The sequence below is a fragment of the Ornithodoros turicata genome, unplaced genomic scaffold (assembly GCF_037126465.1).
Source record: "Ornithodoros turicata isolate Travis unplaced genomic scaffold, ASM3712646v1 Chromosome54, whole genome shotgun sequence".
NCBI lineage: Eukaryota > Metazoa > Arthropoda > Arachnida > Ixodida > Argasidae > Ornithodoros > Ornithodoros turicata.
The window spans coordinates 370,915-395,069 of NW_026999382.1; the positions used below are offsets into that span (position 1 = coordinate 370,915).

Sequence of the window (24,155 nt, forward strand, 5' to 3'; positions counted from 1 at the left end):
GAATGGCGGCGAGCAGTGCGTCTGTAGCTGTGGAGCAGCAATGCATAATAGAGTTCCTTGTGAAGGAGAACCTCAAACGAGCTGAGAGTTTGCAAATATTACAGGCACAGTATGGGGAACAAAGAAGGGGAAGAGTGTACGATGGTGCAGACGGTTGGGAGGATAGGATATGGTAACGAATGAACCACATGAACACGCTTGTACGACTACAGTCACGCCAGTGGACATCGCAGGCTTTGAGCAAGCCATCCTCGAAAACCGTCGGGTAACAGTTCGGGACATTGCAGCCCAGCTTAATATTAGTGTCGGCAGTGTGGACAGTACTGTGTCGGCAGTACTGTCTCTGTGCAGCTGCTGAACCGGTTTCAATCCGAGGGATACGAATTTTTGCCATCATTCATCAGATGTTATAGAACCTTGATGCATCATTTCACCCCTGAGACAAAAAGAAACTGCATGGAATGACGACACAAGGCTTCTCCGCCGCCAAAGAAAAGCATGATGCAGCCGTCTGCTGGGAAGTCCATGGGAAATGTCTTCTGGGGTATACGGGATGTCATCCATGTGGACTTCCTGGAGCAAGGGGTCATAATTAAGTTCCAGTATGTGGCGTCGCACTTGCGACTGGTGCCCAAAAGAGGGCACCCATGTTGAACATTCCCGTGTTCCGTGCCCGAGGAGGGCGCGCATGTAATGCTCGCAAAAACGAAGATAAGGCGGCGTTCCGTTGCGAAATGATGCTTTGGTTGTGAGCGAACGAGAGGAAACGGATGCACATTGTTGTGTAAGTGTACTTTGGTCGTTACGGTCTGTCGTTAAACGGTTCTGTTACCAACTGGTTGTTTGTGTTTCTTGGCGTGACTGTCGGGATTGACGAGTTGGTTCCTGCACCCGTGTGGAATCTTGGGGGAAATACCGGGAAATATCCAAGATTGGACATCTGCACGTCCCATGTACGTCCCGCTTCATTGCAAAATTCCACACACGCTTTGTCGGCAAAATACGAAGTACAAAGGTGCCTAACGCGCGGCGCGGTCCTTCTGCATGCCTCGAGAGGAAGCCTGACAGCGATTGCTGCTTCCAGTTTTCGCTGGCTGGCGTTTTGGCTGCACTGGCCTTGCGTCCGTGAAATGTCAATAATTGGCGCCCAGCCTGTGGCCCAACCAGTCTTGCCGGCCGCACGGGAGCACGGAAAGCAAGTGCATTGCTGTATTATCTGTAGAACTTGTCGCTCACGCTTTCGCTCGCTGTCGCCTTTGCAGTTTTATTTTGTTTGTAGTTCGGGTGCGTGCGCTTGCTGGTCATGCCACCCAAGGAGCACCTCGAGCCCGTCTACCAGGAGGACTCACCAGTAGCGGAGAGCATGCTTCAGCAGATGACTGCTCTCTGCGCTTTATTGTCGCAGCAGCTTGCTAGTAGCACGTCCGCCGCCCAGCCGTCCTCGGAAACCCCGCTACGCCCGAAACTGACGGTACCGACATTTTCTGCTACAGCGCTTCCGAGCATTACACACACAATACAATATATGCCCACTCATGGTATTTGGATGGTGCGAAATTCACTATTCAAACAGACCATCAGGCACTATCCTGGTTCAAGCGGTTCAAGAACCCAGCCGGACGGCTCGCACGTTGGAGTTTGACGTTGCAGCCCTGCGACTTCTCGGTGGAATACCGGAAGGGAACCTCCAATAAGGCGGCAGACGCGCTATCTCGAGCACCGTTGCCCCTTGAGAACGTCGTTATTCCGCAGGAGGTTGTGGCCGCTGTCGAGCAGACCGTCTCCGACAAGGAGCTCTCGTGGGGACAGGTAGTAACCAGAGACGACATCCTGCAAGCGCAGATGACCGACGGCCTTTGTCAGCGTGTGTCAAGGTGGCTGGAAACGGCAAACCCGGAGGAAACGGAAGACGCTGAGGAGAGGTACGACTCCTATCAGCTGAGGGAGGACGGTCTCCGGGTCCGCAATTATCCCCAGGCTGAATGCGAGGAGCTTGGTGATAGCCCATTTAGGATAGTAGTTCCAAGGAAGCCACGTAAGTTATTCCTCAAATGCTTGCATGATTTTGCATTGTCAAGTCGCGGCAGCAAGACTTTTTCTAAGTTGTGTCGTATCGCGACTTGGGCAGGCATGAGACAGGATGTTTTGCGATATATACCCGCAGCTGTTTGATATGTCAGAAGTCTAAACCGCGTGGAGGGCAGCCACTCGGATTGTTGCAACTGATTGTTAGCCAGAAACCTTGGCAGATAGTCGCATGTGATATAATGGGTCCTTATCCCAAAGGTCCCCATGGTGACCAGTATCTGTTAGTTGTTACAGATCACTTCACGAAGTAGGTTGAGCTTTACCCGCTGCGGAAGTTGGTGATCTGGGACGGACTCCTGGTTTGGATTCCCGGAGCAATTCATCGCGGATAACGCCCCGTACTTCACAATTAAAGTGTTTGTTGGTAGCTGCTGTGCGTTGAGCATACGTCATGTAAAGACGTCCCCTTATCACCCAGGCGAACATAACTCAGCGGGTTAATCTCAACATCAAGATGATGTTGATGTCGCTGATAGGTGGGACGGTCCTTATAGGGTAAGTGCGCAGCTAACTCCGGTCACTTATAGGCTCGAGTGTTGCAGTGACAGCGAGGAAGCGTGCACCGTCCACGTACAAGAAGACCTCAAGGAATTTCGTCAGCGCATCTCGGACAACGGCAGGTAGGACGAGGATATCCCGACCGAGCATCGCAAAAGCCCTCTTTCTTGAGTCAGCCCAGGGCAGGTCGGCGATCCCCCGAAGAAACTACTGCCCAGGGCGGGGTTCCCGGGACTACCCGTTATAACCTTCGTACACGTAAGCAGCCGAGATAATCTTTCCTCCTTTTCCTCCCACAGGACACGAGGAAGGCATGCCGGACGACAGCCGTATCCGTCCACCTCGCCGACGCCCTCGCAACGTTGGGACGGCCGGGCCTCCACAGCGCCCAACCCCTGCTCAACGTGTTGGCTCCACGGCACAGCACCACGTTACTATCTGCATGGGCTGCACAGGTCGGCGTCGTTACACTCAGCTACACCTTTCTGAGACGCTGGCGCGACCAGAGCCGCCCGTTGAGAGGGGTCCCCATCGACTCGACACCGGAACCTTTCCGGGATTTACGCTCCAGGAGAGGTACACCCCATAGAACCTCCCACAGCCCATACACCTAACGAGCTGGCTCGCTTATGCCAGTGATAGGTCTCGGAAATCCACCCGCCCACCCACCGAGCCGGTGCTCTGCATCACAGTCATCTTCTTAGGGACAGATCAATCGCGTCCCGGACGCTGGGTCCGGAGGATATCGCCGGAATCAATCCGGAATCAACTCACCTTAGAGTCAGATTTTGACCTTGGCCTGAATGCGTCGAAGAGGGCCCCGGACGGCTTACGTGACGGGGAAGTGACTAGGACGTCGTCACCCGACTGTCTTCGTGACCTGTTAAGGGAGCCCGGGAGACGGTGGCTGCCACCAGAGAGCGATCGCTTGCGCTCCTGATTGGGTAGCACGGCCACTGAGTCTTCATCCCCCATAGGATTAACGGAAGATGAGCGAGGTCGGGTAGTGGGGGTGCCACAGCTGTGCGTTTCAGCGTCTTCGTCCTCTTCGTAGCTGGAAGTTATAATGCGTGGTAGTGCAACGGGGCAGTCGTCCTGCACATAGAGAGAGAGAGAGGCACAAGTCAAGGCAAAGGGTTCGCTAATAATATCGGTACACATGGACTGCGAAGTAATGTTGCGTTTATCGGCCCCAACAGGCTGCGCAACCGCACAAAACAATCCCGAATAATTATGTTTGCCTTGCCGTCCTTTGAACTTGAATACAACGGACTGAAACGTACACATGTACCATCATTGCAAACGCATACCTTACCACGTCAGTTAATGTGGATCGAGTGTTTTATGAACGGCATCCCTTTCGGCGCCGTGTTTCGTAAGTGATACTGAAAAAGCCATGACAGGCCTAGATTGAGAAGGGACGCTGTCAACTCGTGTAATATTACCTGGATACTCGAAAATTAAATATACGCGCGATGAAGTGTCAGTCAGTCAGGTCAGCTGTGTATTTTCTGTAACCTGTATTTAACTGTGGCATATTCCATGAAATTTTGCAGTTGATAGTCAGCATCCCTCTAGTTTCCATTGCACCTAGCCCCGGTCAGCAGACTCAGGGTAGTACCCTGTTTGCAATGCTGAATCACTTAATCATAGCGTTTCCACAAGTCACTGTATTTTCATTTCTAACTATCTGCTTCAAATTCAAGCATGGAGGGGTGTCGGAAAAAATTGGGGCATGGGACATTATTATAGTTAAGTGATTATAGCTTAACATATCATTACCGACATGTGTCTAAAGCTGAAATCGCAAGGGCACCCCCTGAAGGGAGTACACAGGAGAAAAAGTTTGAACATTTGGGGGGTGTTAGGGGGGTGTTGGGGTGCTGTAGGGAGTCTGGACAAAATCATTGCGCGGGAAGCTCACCTAGATAGGTCACCACATTAAGTCTGGCATGAACACACCATGGACTGCGAGAGACCATCATGTGTGTTCATGGTGCAATACAATTGTCCATATTAAAGGACTGTGAATAGTGTTGAGTGGTTGCAGGGAACCATACATATCATGGTGGAAAGTAAGCAAGCACCAAGGCGCTCGACCGGTAATCGAGAGATAGGTGGTTCAAATCCAGCCGCTTTTTCGATGACTGCCATATTTCAATTGTTCGTATCATTCCACACGTTCGAACGGAAATGAAAATTTACCTGTAGCCAAAAAGGAAATATTTTCCCCAAATAATAAGAGACAGCGCTTTCATAGGATTTCTCGTTTCGTCGCTACTCAAGTCGGGGAGGGGAATATGTTTATGAAAAAAAAAGGGGGGGAGGTAAGGTTAGTCAGGCGTATTCCGACTTGCTATTCCTTCAACAAAAAAGAAAAGAAACACACCTAGAGACACACAAAAGTGCCTTAGAGGCTGGGCGAGAGACCGGTGGCACCAGGGATTTCCCTACACCCCCCTCAGGGGGGGTGTACACCCTCCCTGCATTTTTGGAACACCCCCCCTGAAATGTCTCAGGTGACACTACCCAACTCGCCCACCAACACATTCTAGTAGTGAGTCCGGCGCAGCGAATTACATCCTGTACTATCAAACTTGGGCTGTAGGACCACAGTGATGCAGATGATCCTACCATGCATTTGTCCAAATTCATCTGAAAATCACTGTTCCATTCATATAGTACGCGCATACGAGAAAAAATGCGTTCGGGCTTGCAAGCTCAATGTGGATCACAAGAAATCATTTGCGCCCAACTCAATCAAGCGAGGTATTCTGCTTTTTTCGTCTGAGGTTTTCACCGTTGGTTGCTAGGTATTCATTGAGTTTCGTGAGCCAAGGTTTTTTTCTTTGTCGGTCGTGCGATTATGCATCTTAATGTTTAAATGCCGCTCATAATGAATCTGTATTCTACTGTACTGTGTTGTAACATAATAACATGTACAAATAAAACGGGAAAGCTCCGCAGATATGTCACCATTGTGCCACGATTCTTTCCGTGTCTAAGAAAAATTTCGTAAGTGGAACCTTCACTAAGCATACCCCCCCTTGAAAGCTCGGCACCCCCTCAGCAGTGAATTTCTGGGGAAATCACTGGGTGGCACAGATAAATCTCAAGAGGCGTAAGAGGGCCCAGGAGGCGTTGTGCAGGACCAGGCCGATCATGATGACCAAAGTGGCCTTAGGGTAGCCTTCTCCGGCATGGTTGTGGGTGAAGACTAACATGAAGCACCGGTTGGAATCCCAATGTGCACAGTCGCACTCCGTACCGAAAGATGTCGCTCGCTACAAAGTTGAAGAAAGTATCGTCCGATGGCGGCCTTGTCGCGTCCGCTGATTTGTCCTCGACGGAGACTTCCACGCACGACCGGCATCCTACATACGCCTCGCGGAGGACGTGGACTTCCCTGACGAAAAAAGCCAAGGTTGAGCACCCATGAGGCCCATAAATAAAACATACATTTCCTGCATGAATTGCTGTGTTCGGTTCAACTACACCAGTGGATTTCCTCAGTGTGGTAGGTGGTACTCACATTTTTAGGCTTCTTGTCCGTTAGTAAATGTGTGTCCGTTAGTGATGAACGAGAACACTCGATGGAACGTAAAGACCATTCGCATTGAAGCGTTTTTCCTGTTATCCGCGGAATTATCTATCAGCGTGTCCCATGATCTCCGTTATATAATTTGAAATCTCGTAAATATCGTAAGAGAATGAAAGGCAGCAACCAATTCCCAAGCACGAAAATGTAGCTGAAAGAGCAATCTGAAAACGATCGCTACACATTTTTAAATGGCACTGTTCTCGACAATTTTCATTCCCCAATTTTCGTCCGGAATGTCTGCCAGAGAACGCAGGGAAAACGCCAGACAGAATAGCCGGGTCTCGCGCCTCCCAGTCTCGGCACGTCTGGAATACGGTCATCCAAACCACGGTCCCGAAAAAAATACGCCGTTATTGTTGGCAGGTTTAGTGTGTACCACCAGCGACTTGGGCTCCTGGGTGCACGGAATTGTGCATTTCGCATTATTAATGACACACCGGATGAATGCTGTCTTAATGGCATTGCACACGCGCTCACGTGTTTCTTGTCGACGGCATACACATTTATGCCCCTACACCTGGAGGGGTTACCGTGAAGAAGGAAATGATTGGCCATACATGAGCCGGCCCGCTTTAAACAGCATGAAAACAGCCCTACGCGTATCCACAGTGGGCTCTCTTGGTCACATAGCCGGCGACGTCATTTGCATATAAGCCTACATGGCCCACTAGAGACACACCCAGGGACATGAGTTTGGCTGTACACGTCAAGAAACATGATATAGACACAGCTTTATCAGAGGAAGAGGTCATCGCCTCCAACGCTGCTTTAGTGTCCGCGATACTCTGTCATGTATCTTGAAGCAGCTACTATAGTAAAGGCTTCTATAGATGAAGCCCTGTTCAACCTCATCCCGTGGAACGTAACACGTAGCTGTCGACCCGCATCGATATACTTGAGTTGGGTGGGTGTAAAGAGGAAGATGACGATAGTTTGTGCGTTGCTCTATTTGGGAAGGGGGGACATGTTTATTATGAAAAAAGAAAGGAAAGGTCTGCCAGACGGAGGTCGGCTTGCTATTCCAAAAAAATGGAAAATCGGGGAAGAAAAGGAAAGGAAAAGAAAGGCTGGCACGGTGGTCATATGAGGACGGTACAAGTCGGGGAGTCTTGCAAAACGAACAACAGCGAGAACCAAATGCAGAAGATGGACAAGACTGCGTCATATCTCGGAGGTCATGTCGGGTAACGTAACGCGTGTAAGCTTCAAACGTTCATTTATCACGAAGGATGTATGTCGCTGGAACAGATTATGTTTCTGCGGCAAGTATAGACGAAGGCTTGGAGTTTTCCACAACTCTGTTTCTCAATCGTTTCGTCTCTCTCTCTCTCTCTCTTTTTTTCTTTTTTGAAAATCCTGGAACGAGCACAGACAAAGGACCACAACCACGCATTCTCGAGCAAAGGGCGTGTGACAGGTATGAGGTAGCGTCACGTGACCCTAGAGTAGCCACCTTCGACAGGATTTTTCCAACGACTGGAGTTCAAGTTTCGAGGCGCAAAATTGTAATAAATTTTGAGGAGGAGGAATGGGGACAACAATCTGGTTCTGTTTTTTCGAAAATTCGGGGTGAGATCGAGTGCTATTCTTTTTCTTTTTTAATCGTTTGTTTGTTACTTGTTGCGCAGCAAGCAGGTCTCAGTAAAAGTTGCATGTACCTGGTGGTCAGGCCTGCATCCCTCGAGAACCATAGTCGGAGGGGGCGTAGTAAGTTATCGGGACCACTGAGGTATAAAAACTAGTGAAAGCGTTTGAAAGGTAAATATTGCGCGGCGATATGCGTTAACTTTTATGTGACACATAGCACTCTGGTTTCATTTCCTTCGTTATATGTTCCTCTCTCAGGTAAAAACAAACTGTTTACCAGGTCATTTTCTTTCGTTAGAAAAACTCAGTGGTCGAAATCCCCGTTGCAAAGTAAACAACAAGAAATAAATGTCTCATGGTCCCCCGATTGAAAATAAGACGCTTAAAATGCACCGTCACGCGCGGGAAATTTCCAACAGCGAACTTGGACTAACCTGAAGAAAAAATGCAAACACCCAACTTGAACTAACCGGATAATAAACTTACCAACGTGCTGTACCGGCGTATATCCGCACTGCAAAGCATAACGGCCGCTAAAATGTGGCTTTCATTCGCTAAAACGACTTCGCCAGATATAGAAGACTCGTAACGCTAACAGGTATGATACATGATATCGGATTTTAAACGAGGGAATATCATCTTGCGAAACAATCGAGCATTGTCTTTCTTTCGAGACCGTGAATTTTAAGATTTGGAATTTCACAACCGTGAATATCGAGCCCCTTCGAAATAATCATACCCCAGTAAGAACCAGTTCCGGCACCATCCAATGCCAGTTCGAATCGTTTTTTTTCATTTCGTCCGAAACATTTTATTTGTTCCATTCGAGTTCCTCTTAAAAGCTGACTCGAAGCAAGTTCCCCCTAGTTGCAAAGCAAAAGTAATTACTAATTACTATCATGAAGCAGGTTATCTGTTCATGGGCACGTCCGCTGACCTTATGACAGTAATGTAAAAGTAATGGGCAAATGTTATGAGCCAGATAGCGAGAAGGTAACAACGAAATGAAAGCAACGTGAACCTGATTCAACTGCAATGTTTTTGGAGGGGTGCAGACACTCGTCGTCCAAACGCTGAAGCCGAACTATCATAGATCACACAACTAGCCACAACGCCGGACTTGTACGTATTTAGAGTATTGATACTGCATTTTAAATACTATTTGTGGTATCTTGGTAGTTTCACAGGTTCCTGGGTGTTATCCTGGACCGCAGCCTCTCATGGAGAATGCACATTGACTTCATCATCTCAAAGGCTCATCGCTGGGGGAATGTGATTCGCCACTTTACCGGCGTGCGCTGGATCTTCTTGTGCTCCACAAAACTCTGGTTCGCGGCTCCCTGCTACACAGCTTCCCCGTATTGCATGTTATATCAGCCACGTCTGAACACAAGCTTCGATGTGCACTGGCACGCAGCCTGCGGACTTACATTGGTGAGACGCGGATGGTGATCGCCGATGCCGGAGAAATACATATTGATGTCCTCCGCCGAAGAGAAACCATTCGACACTATACGGTTGCTCGCTCACAACCGGCGCCATGCTCCTGTTCATAAACTACGTAGACGGAACTCTCGCTATGTGTTACAGCAGCATCTGGAAACATCCCTGGCTTTACTGTTGCCCCAACCGCCCCTTCCGTGGCACCATGGACACCCTCTCGACACATATCCCTGGCCTCTTGGGGCCCAAGAGTCAGATCCCCGTTCCGGTTCTCATGCAATCTACTTTGAAAATGATGGATACAAAGTACGGCTGTGTTCACAGATTGTTCGTCGACGTCGGATGGCTCCTCCGCTGCCTTTCTCATACCGGAGGAGTCACTATCATGTGGGTTCCGCCTGTCACATCGCACTTGGTCGACCTCTGCGGAGCTGTATGCCATCTTGCTATCTCTAAAGTCTGTCTCCAACTACCCTCCTCGCTCCTGGGTGATATACACTGACTCAGAATCAGTCCTGCAATGTGTAGGAAGCATGGGCATCCGCGGCTCGTTTGCCCCGGTGGTATAGTTAGTGTCCTGACGGCGCTCAAGGTTCTCGGCGAACAGGGACACCGGGTGACCCCACAGTGGGTCCCCGGCCACACTGGCATTCAGGGCAACCAAGAGGCCTATTTGGCGGCCCACCGTATCTCCAGAGCCCTGTCCTCTCCAACGGAGATAGGCGCTTCTGTACTTGTCTGCGTTGGTGTCACCCTTCGCCCACTAGCAATGGCCCCATGACATCACCCAATGGTCGCTCCTCCATGCAGTGGACCCGTCATTATCATTTAGGATGCCAGGTGGCTTCCCTCGCAGCTTTACGATACTCTTGCAGCCTCAAAGCCACCTTCACCCCTGTGTTCCGTGTTAAAGGGGAAACAAACAGGTATGCAAGGTGCACTTTTATGTAGTGCAGTGTAATTCCTTTCCTACAGTGACGTCTCGCAAAACTTTCTGGCGCTAAAAAAGTAAATAATGGCTCCAAATCAACCGAATATTCGCTGTACCCTTTCGCGCTCATGCCCCGCCCTGCGATGCACTGGCGTCAATAGCCACACATCATTTTGACGTCGCGCACCATCAACCATTCAAAATGCGGGACGGCTATACATTGATTTTGTTTTAATATCGGGTATAGTGAGGTCAATTCTGAATATATTTATAGTTGTCAATTCCATAGTAGCCAGATCAAAAGGTACCAAAAGCCCACAATATTCCATTTCATTTTCAGCGCTGTATTGCTCCGCGAGGTCACAGCGATGTTCCCACAACCGGTTCTCCCTGCACGCACCTGGTTGTGTCAACGAGGCCCGTCATTGGCTAGGAGTCCCAAATCTCCCCCATCTCCAGTGACTGAAATGCAGCTTTGCTACACGTGACGTCACAATGCAATGTGCAGCACAATGTACTGAATGTATCAAGCAGCACAATGTACTGAAAGTCGAGTGCAATAGGGGTGGACGGGTAGGTGGAAGGCCTTGAACAGACTAATGAAACTAAAGAACACCGATAAGGCACATACCGTCCAGCCCTACTGCACTCGACTTTTAGTACATTGTGCTGCTTGGTACGTACGTAGGTGCTCTCCGAGTAGGAAGGAGAGACGGACTATGTTCTTTGAATGGCATTGTTTCGTGGTAAAGGCGCTCGCTAGAAGTAAATGAATTTCATAATTGGATATCGTGAGCAAAGTTCTTTCATAATAATTGGAGAATATTCATGGAGCTGTTTAGTGCCCCTTTAAGCTGTGCCTAGCTTGCCACACCCCAGCTACGACCCTCCATATCATCGAGGACTGTGACACGTGTGAACGCCGGGTGCTTCGACGCCAACTTGAATTCCTTGACCACACACCATTCAGCTTGTCCGTCCAAAGTACTTGGTCCATGGAGCTCCCCTGCGTGCCGGGCTCTTCGCTCCCTTTTTGCTTTCATGCAAGCCACTGGACTCCTCAGGAGCTCTAAACAGAACTCCGACGTGTCGTCGCATCACTTTCACCATATTTCATCCTCTCATATTAACCTCTGTGAAGTGGGGTGTGACTACCACGGGGAAACATCCCATGACATCATCACTTCTTCATTTATTGTTGTTGTTGTTGTTGTTACCTTACTTAATACTTTTTCGGGGGAGTATTTGTACTGCACTTCAATTACATTTTGTGGTATTTCTACTCAATACTCTAACTACTTTTTGGATCACCTCTCAGTTTTCCTTTTTTTTCTCTTCTCTCTCTCTTTTTCTTCATTGGCGTGCTTGCTCTCCGGTAATTTTCCTTCCCTCGTCCACTCGACCCCCACGTTGACCTCTCCGGAAAATCCGAAAAACCAAGGGTAATGTCACAGTAAATCACTTTACACCTTTATTCGCTGAAAAATGGTGTATTCTTATAAAAACACCCATTTCTATCCCACAAAGGGTGCGCATTACTAAAGGTGTAATATCGACATACACCACGTTTTATCCAATGTCGATCATTAATGGTGTAAAGTGGGGTGTTGAAACAAGTATTTACGTCCAAATACACCTTTTTACATCCCATTTGAATTGGGAATATGGTGTTAATAATGGTGTTTTAGTTCGTGAGAGAAAAATTAATGCTGCTTTCACAGCTCCGCTCACGTTATCGACGATAACCTGAGTTAAAAACGTAGTATTTGACAGGGAAGGATGTCAGGATTATAGCTGATATGTTTGACTCGTTGCGGGTGTTAATTGCAAAAACGCATTCCCGTCACCGTTACAAACCTTTCCCGCCCCACAACATTTAACGAACAAACAATTTCAGTATATGATCCATCCGACACGCCAATATAGGCTACTGATGGTACCCAGGTCTCTTGAAACCTCGGCACTCACGTTGGTCCCACAGTGTTACCAAGCTAAGGAGGCGTGCCTGTGACGGTTTAGGTTCAACGATGGAACCACGGCTGGAAGCCTGCCGTATTCATGGTGGTGCTTGCCATAGAAGCAAGATCGTCAAACAACATATGTCTCGGGATGCTGCCACGCTATAGCTATTTGAGAGGGAATATTTGCCAGAAAACAATTCCATCCTAAAACGTGTTTTCGATAGAATACACCGCTTTTAAAGCTCAGCTACGCCGATTTTCAAGTGTTACAGAATAGAATGGTACTCACACGACGCGTTCATAAGGGAACACTGATTATGTGTGCAAAATAGTTATCCCAAACTCCTCGCGGTCTTTCGAAAAAGTGAATTTTTAGTTTCACTGACATTCGGTCTTGTGGCCCGCAAACCCTGTGTCGACGACACATTCGTGGTCTGCCCGTGCTACGGCTTGGCATGATCTTTGGCTTGGTTTCTTCCGCCAAGCCGGCCAGTTTCTTCTGCCGGGCCGTCTGCTGCGCAGATTGACATTGGGGAAGTGATAAACAGTTCGCTATTAGGGAGCCAGTACATTTGTGGGCTTCACTGAACCCACGAGGAACGTGAGTTTTGCTTCCTTCGACTGCAAAGCATTTGCTAGGCCAGTACAGACTTCCTGGTGTGTTTCGTGTTCTGTGCTGCGTGCCGAGAATCAGTGAGCGTTTTGCTCCCGTCTGCAAGAACACTTCCACACTTCAGCATGCAGTTCCAATGTTTCAAACCACAACTTTCCAAAAGGCGAAAGAAAAAGCTATTGACTGCAACACTCGGTTACAGCTCCAACTGGGTGCCACCTTCGAAAGCAGCGATTTGACCTGTTCATTTGGCTCATACAAATGTTACGAAAGTAATGCGCAACTTGTCTCACAAGAAGCCGAAGATGTCTCGTACGGGACACTGTGCCAACCTTATCTGCAGCAGAAGATTGCAGGGGCAGGACTAGGCAGCAGATAAAGGTAAGACGCGTAATGTTAGTCAGTCATGCGGTGCAAATGCCATCACATAGAAAAGAAAAATACGCTATCTGTCAGTTACTGCTTCATCCTTTAGAGAGGCCTAGCGGGTGTATTCTCAGTACAGATTTTGAAATGCCTTATTTGTTAAATGATTTCGCAGACGTTCTGGCACTACTGAAAAGCTTGCACTCCACGTCTCAACTACCACCGTCGGGGTTTCAAGCTGAAGGCTGTCACCAGTACCAACCAGATGCCCCTTCAAAGTTCATCTGTTTTTGTTGACGGAACAGTGACGCCTGGTACTGAGACATTTCATTTTCTGATGAATCAAGTGCATTGCATCACTTGTGCTCGACTTCTTTTATTCTATACTCTTGCTGTTGCTCGCTAGCTTAGAGCAACCATGCCTGAGGTGTTTGTGTTCTTACTCCAGCGCTTGCAGAGTACATTTAAGCAGTATCATCGAATCATATGCACGGCAGCACATCTTGTGTATTTTGAGTAAGGTATAAATTAAAATGTTGGTTCAGCTGTTGTATTTGGTCACAAGTAAGGTGTTCTTCCAGAGCGCTCAGGGGCATTTCAAGCAGTTTCATGTGTGCAACAGCACATACCTTTTCCCAATTTTGAGTAAGGTAAATCGAAATCTTGCAGTTGATGTGTTTCGGTCATAAATTATGTTTTTCTAGACGTTTCAGGATTACATTCAAACAGCATCATGTGTGCAACAGTACATTCTCTTTCTCAGGTGAAGTAAGGTAAATCTGTCCGCTGTTGTGTTCTGGCAATGCAGCAGAAGCTTGTGTTGCATTCAAGTGGTATCATGTATACAAAGGCTTGTTGGGACATTGGCAGTGGCAAAGGCACATTGGCAGTGGCATCACAACACACAACACACTGCATGTCTAAGGCGCGTGTATAATGCATCAAACCTATTCTCAGATACAGGCAAATTGGTACGCAATTACAACATGAAACGACTCACACAGAGATCGCAAAGTCATGCCTTTTCCTCCGCGCCTCGGGTTTCATGTTGTTATCCTCACATGCAGCTCATTTCGCCTGTGCTGGGCAGCATGATATTGCAGCACATATTGTTTTTAGTCACATGACACAGGATATAAATACACGTACTATACAGCATTCTACATCATGTAATCTAACAGTTCACGGTTGGATATTTTAACCATGGAATTTGCCCTGCATGCACCATACCACGTCCAAACACGAACAACTGCTAGCAGCAGCATGTACTGTTGCCGTATAGGATTTATGGCTTGCGTCCTGTGATCGGAAACAGCGGTATCTTTTTCTGCTACAACCGGTAAACTACAGTAAAGATTTAGAAATACTGTGTCATACCATAAAGTACTGTGGGAAATGGCAGTTTGAAAAACTGGAGAAGACTGTCATTAGAACGGGGGACATGTTCTACGGTGAAATTTTTTACAGTGTGTGCTGTACCACGTAATGCACTGCAGGCCCACCACAGTATGGTAACGCTCTGAATACTGATTTGCTCAAAAAATGAATGTGTGCGTTTCTTGTACTAACTTCCCCTTATGCAAAGTAGTAGAAAAATGTTTTCAGCCAATGGGAAGGTGGACATCATTCTGGAGTCTCGTTGACCTACAATGTGTCGTGTGTGAATGTCATTTTCAAGAGTGTAGGTGGTACAAGACTGTGTTCCCACATTCTTGTGTTGCAATAAGTGTTGCAAGTTGCAAGTTGCAATAAATTCTTGTGTTGCAATGCAGTGTTGACTAATAACCATAATAAAGTAGAGAGTACATTTGTTGCTTCATATATTTATGTCATGTTGGAAAGCATGCAGAGATACATCTGCCTCAACATGCAGGTGCCAAAACTGCTTTTGTGCCTAAAATATGACAAATAGTTGTCTGTTCAACACCACTAATCATGTGCCGGTCTCCATGACATGTCTGTGACATTCCAAAGCGATTAACATGTCCCATAGATGTGTGCAATGCTGAAGATGGTTAGGCCTCATATCCTCCAAATGCCCATTTCCACCGACGTCCCAAATCAACCAAAAGCTCATTTCATCCGAAAAAATGTTCGGAGGTTCTGGACTTTCGGTTGATCTGGGCACGCGGGTGGCAGTGACCCATATCCCCCAAAAGCTCTTTTCATCCGAGCGCCCAAAACCACCGAAAGCGGGATACTTGAAAGGACACGATTCCTCTGTTTGTCAGGGAGAGGGGGAAGGCTGAGCGGTTTTTCGGTGTGCGGGAATCCAATCCTGCAACTGAGTCAGAAGAGAAGTTTGCAAAGGAAAGGTATGATTAATGTCGGTCGCGTTCAAGAAATGATCCGATCCGAACAGAGCGATATTTTCCATGTGAGTGACCGGGCTCCAGGCACTGTGTAGGTCATCATAGTGGAAAGCAAATAGCAACAAAGCGCCCACTTCGCAGGTCTCGAAGACGGTTACAAAAAGGACCTCCTCCTTTACTTTTCTTTTATGCGTTCTGTTAATACAGTTCAGACGTTCAGAAAACACGCTAGTAACCGGCTGAAACAACCCCTAGAAAAAGCTTGCAAACAGTATGAATGCATGAAACCAACCTATCGTCTGAACTGTGGATCTCCTCTGAAGGCGCTTGAGGTTTGTGTGTTTTCCGCCGTCCCGCTAAATGTTCCAGCCACAGAACATACCACTCCCACCATGCTGTTTATCCGTGAATCATGACGCGGACTTCCATGACATACCGAAGATAGTGCTTCTCCCGTCAGCAACGTGCATACCAATAAAATTCATTTTCGGGATACCTCTTCTTCAGATCTCGTTCAGATCACTTCTTGAACGCGATCTCATTTGTACACACCGAGTGTCGTGTCATTTCTATCCAACTACGCTCAAGCCTCTTTAATATAGATCTCGTGCGTCAGCTCTCATATTTATATTAGTCGTATATGTTACATCTCTAAGGAGAATTATTAGTAAGCAGGGGAACAAAGGAGCTGTGCAAATCAACGGACCGCATACCTCACGCTACAAAACATTTCGAGCACCGGATGAGCAGCAGTCAGGAACCCACGTGACCCTTTCTGGCGGGTTGACGAAAGTACAACTCGAAGCAGAGTTAACTGGAACGCCACTTCGACCGCTGAATCGGTAAGAGAATCACCCAAGCGGCGCTTAGGAGAAGTAAAGGGAAATAATGTTTCCACTGTCCTACTTATGGCGAATTGGGGTGGTCATTTAATTACAACACTGCCTGGCGCTCGGAAATTGCTAGGTCGGCTCCGGAGCTGGATCATGTGACAGTTGCCACCCGAACATTCTGCGTGAACAACGCGAACAATGCGAACAACGTGCCAGGGATCTGGCGGTTTTAGGATCAGGATCAGGCTCGCCTCATCCCTTTTGAATCGCGGAAGAGTTCGTACACTTGGATCACGCTAGGGCCACCGCGGTCGCCGGTCTTCGGGTTCCGTCGCCTGCTAAATCACGTGAACTTCGACGTGCAGTCCAATGAGAGCACTCGCCACCGTTGCAGTGCGGATTTGACGACACCGGATATAGCTGGGCAACCCGCTGCTCCATCGTTTCGAGACCGGACGAAAAAAGTAATAGCTGGCAAATTCCGGGCGCACGGAAAGTGCCACGCGAACATGCAAGATTGCTTAACTGCTCGGGATCTGGCAAAAAAAAAAATGTTTCCACCTGATGACCACCACTCGCCATGATGCTGCGAGGGTGTCCGCCTCGGCATGAGTTGTTGACTCGGCATTACTCTCAACGGTGCCCAAGCAGCACAATGTACTGAAAGTCGAGTGCAATTGGGGTGGCCGGTATGTGTCTTATCAATGTTCTCTAGTTTCACACGTCTGTTCAAGGCCTTCCACCTACCCGTCCACCCCTATTGCACTCGACTTTCAGTACATTGTGCTGCTTCGGTGGTTATCATCGCGATGTTTGTTTGGGTTTGAGACGATTATGTAAAGGTGTATGCTGGCCGATATCACGCGGATACGGTGCTGTTATCTCATTGATACGCGCAAAGGTGGACAGCAACTCCAATAAATTTTCCACTGTACCCCGTGCATCCTCATTTGTTTTATCACAAATCTGAAAATGCCCCACTGAGCGAACGCGACCACTTTCGCGTGTATCAATGAGATAAAGGCATCGTATCCGTGCGATATCAGCCAGCATACACCTTCGCATAATCGCCGCAAACACAAACAAACATCGCGACTATAACCACAGCTAAAGGCAATGCCGAGTCAATAGCTCATGGCAAGGCTTACACCTCCACAGCAACACAGCAACAGTGGGACAGTCGGAACACTATTTGCCTTTATTTCTCGTAATAGCCGCTAGGGTTGTTCTCTCTCCGAGTTTAGCTCCGCCAGTCGAAATGGCGTTCCAGTTAATTCTGCCTCGAGGTGTACATCGGATTCCTGCATACTTGGGAACCGCTCACCTTTCCTCCTCTCCCTGTTAAACTGGTGAAGCGTGTCCTTTGAAGTATCCCGCTTTCGGTGGTTCTGGGCGCTTGGATGAAAAGATCATTTCGGGGATATGGGTCACTGCCACCCGCATGCCCAGGTCAACCGAAAGCCCAGAACCTCCGAATATTTTTTTGGAGGAAATGAGCTTTTGGTTGAATTGGGACGTCGGTGGAAATGGGCGTTTGGAGGATATGATCTGCTACCGCTGAAGATGATTGTGTACCCTCTATGGACTCTTGTTTCAAGAAAAGTACTGTGTGATTTGCTAACAGCGCCTGGCTGTACCTTCACAATCCTACATAAAAATATGTAAAGTTTCCAGAAGGAAACATCATGAAGGTCCTTAGCGAAAACCCCCGAGACGAGGGATAGGAAGGGACATACACAATGTCTCAACATAGTGTGTGTATGTCCCTTCTTGTATCTCCTCTTCAGGTCTCGCCATCATGGACACTATCACCAGCTCGCTTACTGTTGAACCGTTCTTTGAACGATAAATGTCACTTTCATGAACTGGATGGCAGCCAACATGCTGTTAATAAAAAGAATAATGGAAGGAGCTCAATATGATCCTTATGCTGTGCGTGGTCACTGCTTTCTGACAAATGGTGACTTAGAATTTCAGGACAGTGCCTGCAGTGGTAGTATACTTGTGTTCTCACCCTTGACGCCCATTGTATGTCATCGGTTATCGGTTATCATCGGCTGTAATCTGGTAACATGCACATAGCTAAAACAAAGTGTATTTGTATTTCTTTGAATGCAGTTGGTACAGCACATTGTTTTTTACATGTTCTTTGTGAAATATAAATAAAAAAAATTATCTACTCTGCAAGTCTCCTGTCAGCTCTACAGGGCAGCTTCGAATTTCACTAGAAGCCACGTGTGAAACCTAGACCAAACTAGTGTTGAAGGTCCATATAGGTCATAGATAGATACTATTATTATTATTAGATCATAGGTCAGGCTTAGGTCCTGGTTGGTAGCAACGCAATTGAACCTTATTAAAAATTAGTGCAGGAGGTGACCAACATAACTAAATACACCAACTGACTCTCACAAATTTTGTGGTGTTATATCTTTGAAACAACATTAATACGCCGCAGTTGTCTTTTCTCCTTTGTTCCTTTTAACCTAGAAATATTAGGTCTTCGGCATCAGCAGCCTTAGTTGCTGAGCATGCAGTTATTTACGTTGAGCGCTGCAGTTTCATATTTGTTTCTCTGGACAAGCAAGCCCGGCTTCCCCATTTCGATAAGGGTGTTTCAGCTTTGACAGGGCATTTGTGGACAAGGAAAACATTGTGGAGGACACAAGGAGACTCTGTGTATTTTGCAACGAAGTGCACTGTACAAGGCAGAGGGCATCAACCATTTCCACCAAGGTTATTAAATTTGTCATAAAGTACATATACCTTTTGTCACTGACTAATTTCGTGGCAAAGTTACTTGAGTGGCAGTTGTGCAATTTAAACACATGTTTAAAAAAATTCGGGTATGGGAAGTGCTGCCTCGTTGAACATATGGAGTACACAATATAATAAATGGGGGGTTTACGTCGCGAGACAACCGAGTGTGGAATACACAGCGCCGTGTAATGTTCCTTATTCTGGCAATGTTGGCATGGTTCAAGAAGTGGGAAATGTTGCACTACCCAGAATAACACCTGTTCGGCCCAGCAAACAGGATACATATACCCTGATTTGAAGACACTATGCCTAACTCAAAAGCACTATGAGATCGACCCGTACGTGTTTATTTGCGAAACTATTATGACTGAAATATGGCTTGTGTGGTAAGCAATGCGCACACTCAAGGAAACATGCAAAAAATACGTATAAGGGCTCTCGATCTACATGCCGCGATGCCAGTGGAGTGCAGCTGTAGCTTCCACAGTTTCGCCACGAAAACCACCGCCCCCCTTGACCACGTGATCATCCGTAACGAATCACGACAAAGTAGCCGGAAAACGGCGCCAAAAAGAGCGCGCTGGCTGATCGAACTGCGCATGTGCGCTGCGTGCCCTCTCCACACCCTCTCACTCGAATTCTCTCCCCCCCCTGTTCCGCGCTTCGCCAGGCCATATGAAAATCCAGAAGACGAAGGAATTCACATGTACAAATTTATTGACACGGTAAACATATAAACAAGAAGCAACATTTGAATGCAAGTAAATCTACACGATTATTACAGAATACTGCAAAATAACTAGTGCCGAGCAACAGAAAGCGTGACTATCATATTATACAATTCTTAAGGGAACCTATTCGGTTTGGAGAAAGTAGATAGTATTATTATACACATACATAGCACGTGATGAGTCGCAGAAGCCATCCGTTTCATCCCAGCACAACTGCCGAATTTTCTGGTGACAGGGGCCACATGCTCGCGGATCGCAGGGCCACGAACAGCTGTCGGTGTCTGAATGAAAAAAAAAGGAACCTGTTAATGATATGGTAAACCCGAGCACAAACAACGTTAATTGACTGAATACGCTCTGTAAGACATGCTATCGTTACGCGCCTAATGCCGACTGATGACAAAATTCGAGGAGCCCTGCGTACGCGATGCACGCTGTTTTCCTTTTCATGCACACCAGTGTATTGAACATCAGACACATTTAAATAGCGGAACAAAACGCAACAAGTAACGCCACCCAGAATCATCAACCAGATCATGACTGATAACCGGCAGAAAGTGATGTAATACGGGACAAGGCGTACCTCCATGCACACAGTTAGGCGACAGTATTAAACGTCTTATCACTGACATGCATCATGCATTTGTCTGCTTACCTTTCATTCAGGCGTTCGTCCATGGCTCGAACATCTTCGAAATCTACGAAACGAAATCACGGTCTGCTCACATACGTAGACGCCAGCTACACAACGGTCAGACGGGTCGGCGCCTCGGAGAAACGAACGCGGGCGAATCCACCGGTTAAATGAGCCTCAGCCAATCATGATCGAGAAAGGTCACGTGGGGGAACGGAGCCAATGGAAAGTAAATAGCCGGCATTTGGCGGGAAATGCCAGCGGCGACACTATTTTCGCCGCGGCGAAACCCGCTTACTGTGCCTCCTCTGGCGATGCGCTCTACGAGATAAACAACACAATACAAAACTACATCCAACACTTTTTGTGCGGGGCAATTCTAATGACCACTTTCATATAACCGACGAATGGTTGAACGAATGCAGTTCGAATAGTCACGATACATTCCTACGTCGTTCATTGCGGTCACGCTATGATGCTGCACAATATATGTATCTCGTGTAACAAGCCTGGCAATCGCACGATGTGCATGGGCAGAAATACGGTCTTCTTTCTTTGAAGACCTGTCCGCTGCAGGTATATGCTCAAACGACCACCAAGTCTCACGTTGTTGCTCCCATTCCTGCACTTGCAATAAAAGCAGCAAACGGGTCGACGTGAATGCAGCTGAACGGTTGAACTGCGAAGTTCTCGAGCACAATCACAATTTCACGTCGAAAATGTTGTTGAGGTGAGTTCGCAGCTGTTGTTTCCATCGTTCAATAGTTCTCGGGATTACCTCGGACGAAAGCTCATCGTAGACGGTCGCCATAACTGGATTTCCTCGCAAACGGGAGAAGCCGCCAGGGAAGTCGGAGGAAGATTCAGCTTTCATCCAATCAGAAGCACGATTCTCTATCTACGTAGATGGAGGAGGTTTATTCCACCTACGTCACAAAAATGGCTGCGCCCATGGCTTGTTTTGGTTTCTTCGATTAATTAATTTCTGTAATAGGAAGACAACACTGAGAAACGAAGGTGCGTATCGGGGGCAGTTGGACGTGCTCGTTCTGAATATCACAACCGTTTTAACGCATCAGGAAATCGGCGTAGCTGACCTTTAAGCGTGTTTTTGTTTTTAAACGCCCATTATAAGATTGTTTTATTAAGAATACACTTAACTAAAGGGTGTTTTTGGACAACACCCATCATTCGAGTGTAGGGGCAACACCAAAAAGGTGTGCGCCATGGGACAAGCCATTTACACCAAAAAAGTGTAAAAAAGTGTACTGTGTACGATGTGTGGCTTGCAGCTGCAGCAGAGTTCTGACCTAAGCCTTCTAGGATACCCCTACTACACCACTACTTTCTCTTTGTAATGTATGACAGATCGGTCAGTGACTGCCCTGTTGGCGCTTTTGTATTCAGGGACATAAAGAAGTCATTCTGTACGAGTTGTCAGTTCGCAGACTGGAGCCAACGAAAGAGGCTCGTTCACTCCACTGGCTAAACCTTCGGACGTTTTTCGAATATGTTTCGGAAACCGATACTAATACTGCGGTCAAATGCAAGCTTTGCTTACCCAAGAAGAAGGTATTTTTGAGAAAGACGTCAAGCCAGGAAGCCAAGAAGACCGGGAAGACTGATAACTCACGTGTTTCAAACTCAAACGTGTGTCAAACTCACGTTCACGAGTTTTGCTACGATGCCTTTCAAAGTACCTTAAGTGTGTCTTCTATACTTTCGGAAGCATTTGCTACTCTAACTTAATTAATACCTTTTTTGCGGCTGTATTTGCTACCTTATTTTAAATACTTGACGTATCTTGTACATTTCTGGCCACAACCCCACCAAGGCAAGCGCACATTTTTCTGCCACCACTGAAAGTGGCTAATTTTCTTACTCGTTTATTTACTGCAATACATTTTTATTGCAATGAGCTGCATGAAGTGTATGATCTATGAATTTGTATACTACGCGCCAAAACATACCTGTAATATAAGGACATACGTGTGTCAAAACATTCATGAACATGATTTTTATTGTTAGCCTGGTTTTTGCTGGCGTATACTGGCGAATCCAATAATTTTTAGCAATCTTTTAACGTACTCGTACCGTTGACAAGAAGATTCATTTTCATTTTCTCGTCTCACGGGCAAAGAATTCAATTAACCATACCTTCAACTGGGGCAGTGACCCACCACATCATCATCCCATTTATGTGTTTATGGGTCTGCGACGCTTTCATAAGGAGTAGTGAACCTAAATTTTCTGAGACCATCCATGGAGCAGTCTCCCTCCAAATGAAACAAATATTTCGCAGCCATATAGATGTTACCGAGGGAGTCCTCGTGGGACAATATGAACCGTACAGTGTATATTTTTCTTCATATTTTCGGAGAGCACGCTATTTTATAGATCTCAGTCTGCAGATTCCAAGGAAGATTTGTAGGGAGCATGAGGAAGAAGAGGAGTTCTATTATTACAGAGTGGTTAATAGTCGTGAGCCTCATGCTCAAGGTGATGCTTCCTATACTTGAACGTTACACCAGCTCGCTTGTGTACTTTTTCGCTCTTTGGTTCAAAATTACATTGGCGCAGCCGAAAACTACGACAAAGAACAGATGTCAGAAGCAGCACCTCCACATCGATACACCGTTTCAGATCGTCCACCTCCAATTGGCTGAGCTCAGAAAGAAGACGCAGTCGTTCGTGCTTGCCATCGACGATTGTTATCAAAATCCTAGAAAAGGAGATTTTCATTTATTCTTTTCATTTAGGGGGTTACAAAGGTAATAACGGTACAAGCGTCTGAATATACATTCTGTCTAGTTAATGGTAACAGAAGAAGCTCACGCGCTGGTCAATAAATTCATTATCCTAATTATTGATTACAGGTAATGCCACTTGAGAAATTATTCCGCAGGGTGATCATAAATCGATAGGGCTAGTACCAGCACTTTCCACGAGAGTGAGTATGACGGGATGACAGCCGTGGTGGAGGAATCGTCGTGAAAGATATGAAAGAAAATCGATCAGACTAGCTATTTTCCTTTTTTCTCCTATAGGAAGTGCAGGTTGAGTTCCCTTTTCATTTGTGATATGCTAGAATGCGATGGTGAATATAGTCATTTGCGATGAAATGCGCAGCCTTATTTTGCACAGATTATTCAAGTAGATCCGATAAGTTCTCGCGATGTGCGCTCCATATTATGCTTGCGTACTCCAGTTAAGGTAGAATAAGTAAACAATAAGCTAGATACTTAATATCGGATGAAGCAAACGCCGCCGTTGGGATCCTAAAGATTTTGTGGATTTAAGTGTTGTCTATATGCGATTCTTGCAGGAGAGGTATGATGACAACAGGATGCCGAAGTACCTGTACGAGGAAACCTTTTCCAGGAAAAGTGATGACATTTGATAGTTGTACGAGATAGGTGATTGTGTACCGTTGTAAAGGACGTACACTTTATTTTACCAATAGTAATTTCAATTTGCCAGTCCGTGGACCATGTTGGCAGATTACCCGCACGGTTGCGTCACGCCCGGATTATCCAGGTCGTCCTTGAGAGTTACGGCGCCGGTTTCAGAATGCATTTGGCGGTATATAGTATGCAATCATCAGCATATACAGTATAACTTGAAAGGAGGTAGTCATAAACAAGTCTTTTGTGTAAATTAGGAATAGAGCGAGTCCTAGTCAGAGGTGGGGTGTAATGCATAACCGGTAATGCATTACTTTTGAGTAATGAGTAATGGTAATGAATTACATTTTGCCAGCAAGTAATGGTAATGCATTACATTTCGACTGAGTAATG

At 46.8% G+C, this 24,155-nt stretch overlaps 1 protein-coding gene across 2 annotated transcripts in view; it reads right to left on the reverse strand.

Moving 5' to 3' along the window:
• Positions 1-24,155, reverse strand: part of LOC135374358 (5'-AMP-activated protein kinase subunit gamma-1-like) — a 398,802-nt gene that overhangs the window by 274,613 nt on the left and 100,034 nt on the right. For both annotated transcript variants that reach the window (XM_064607350.1, XM_064607349.1), the window contains exon 2: positions 3,361-3,681. In XM_064607350.1, coding sequence (XP_064463420.1) covers positions 3,361-3,561 — 201 coding nt within the window. In that variant the 5' untranslated portion in view covers positions 3,562-3,681. The remainder of the gene's footprint in view (positions 1-3,360; positions 3,682-24,155) is intronic.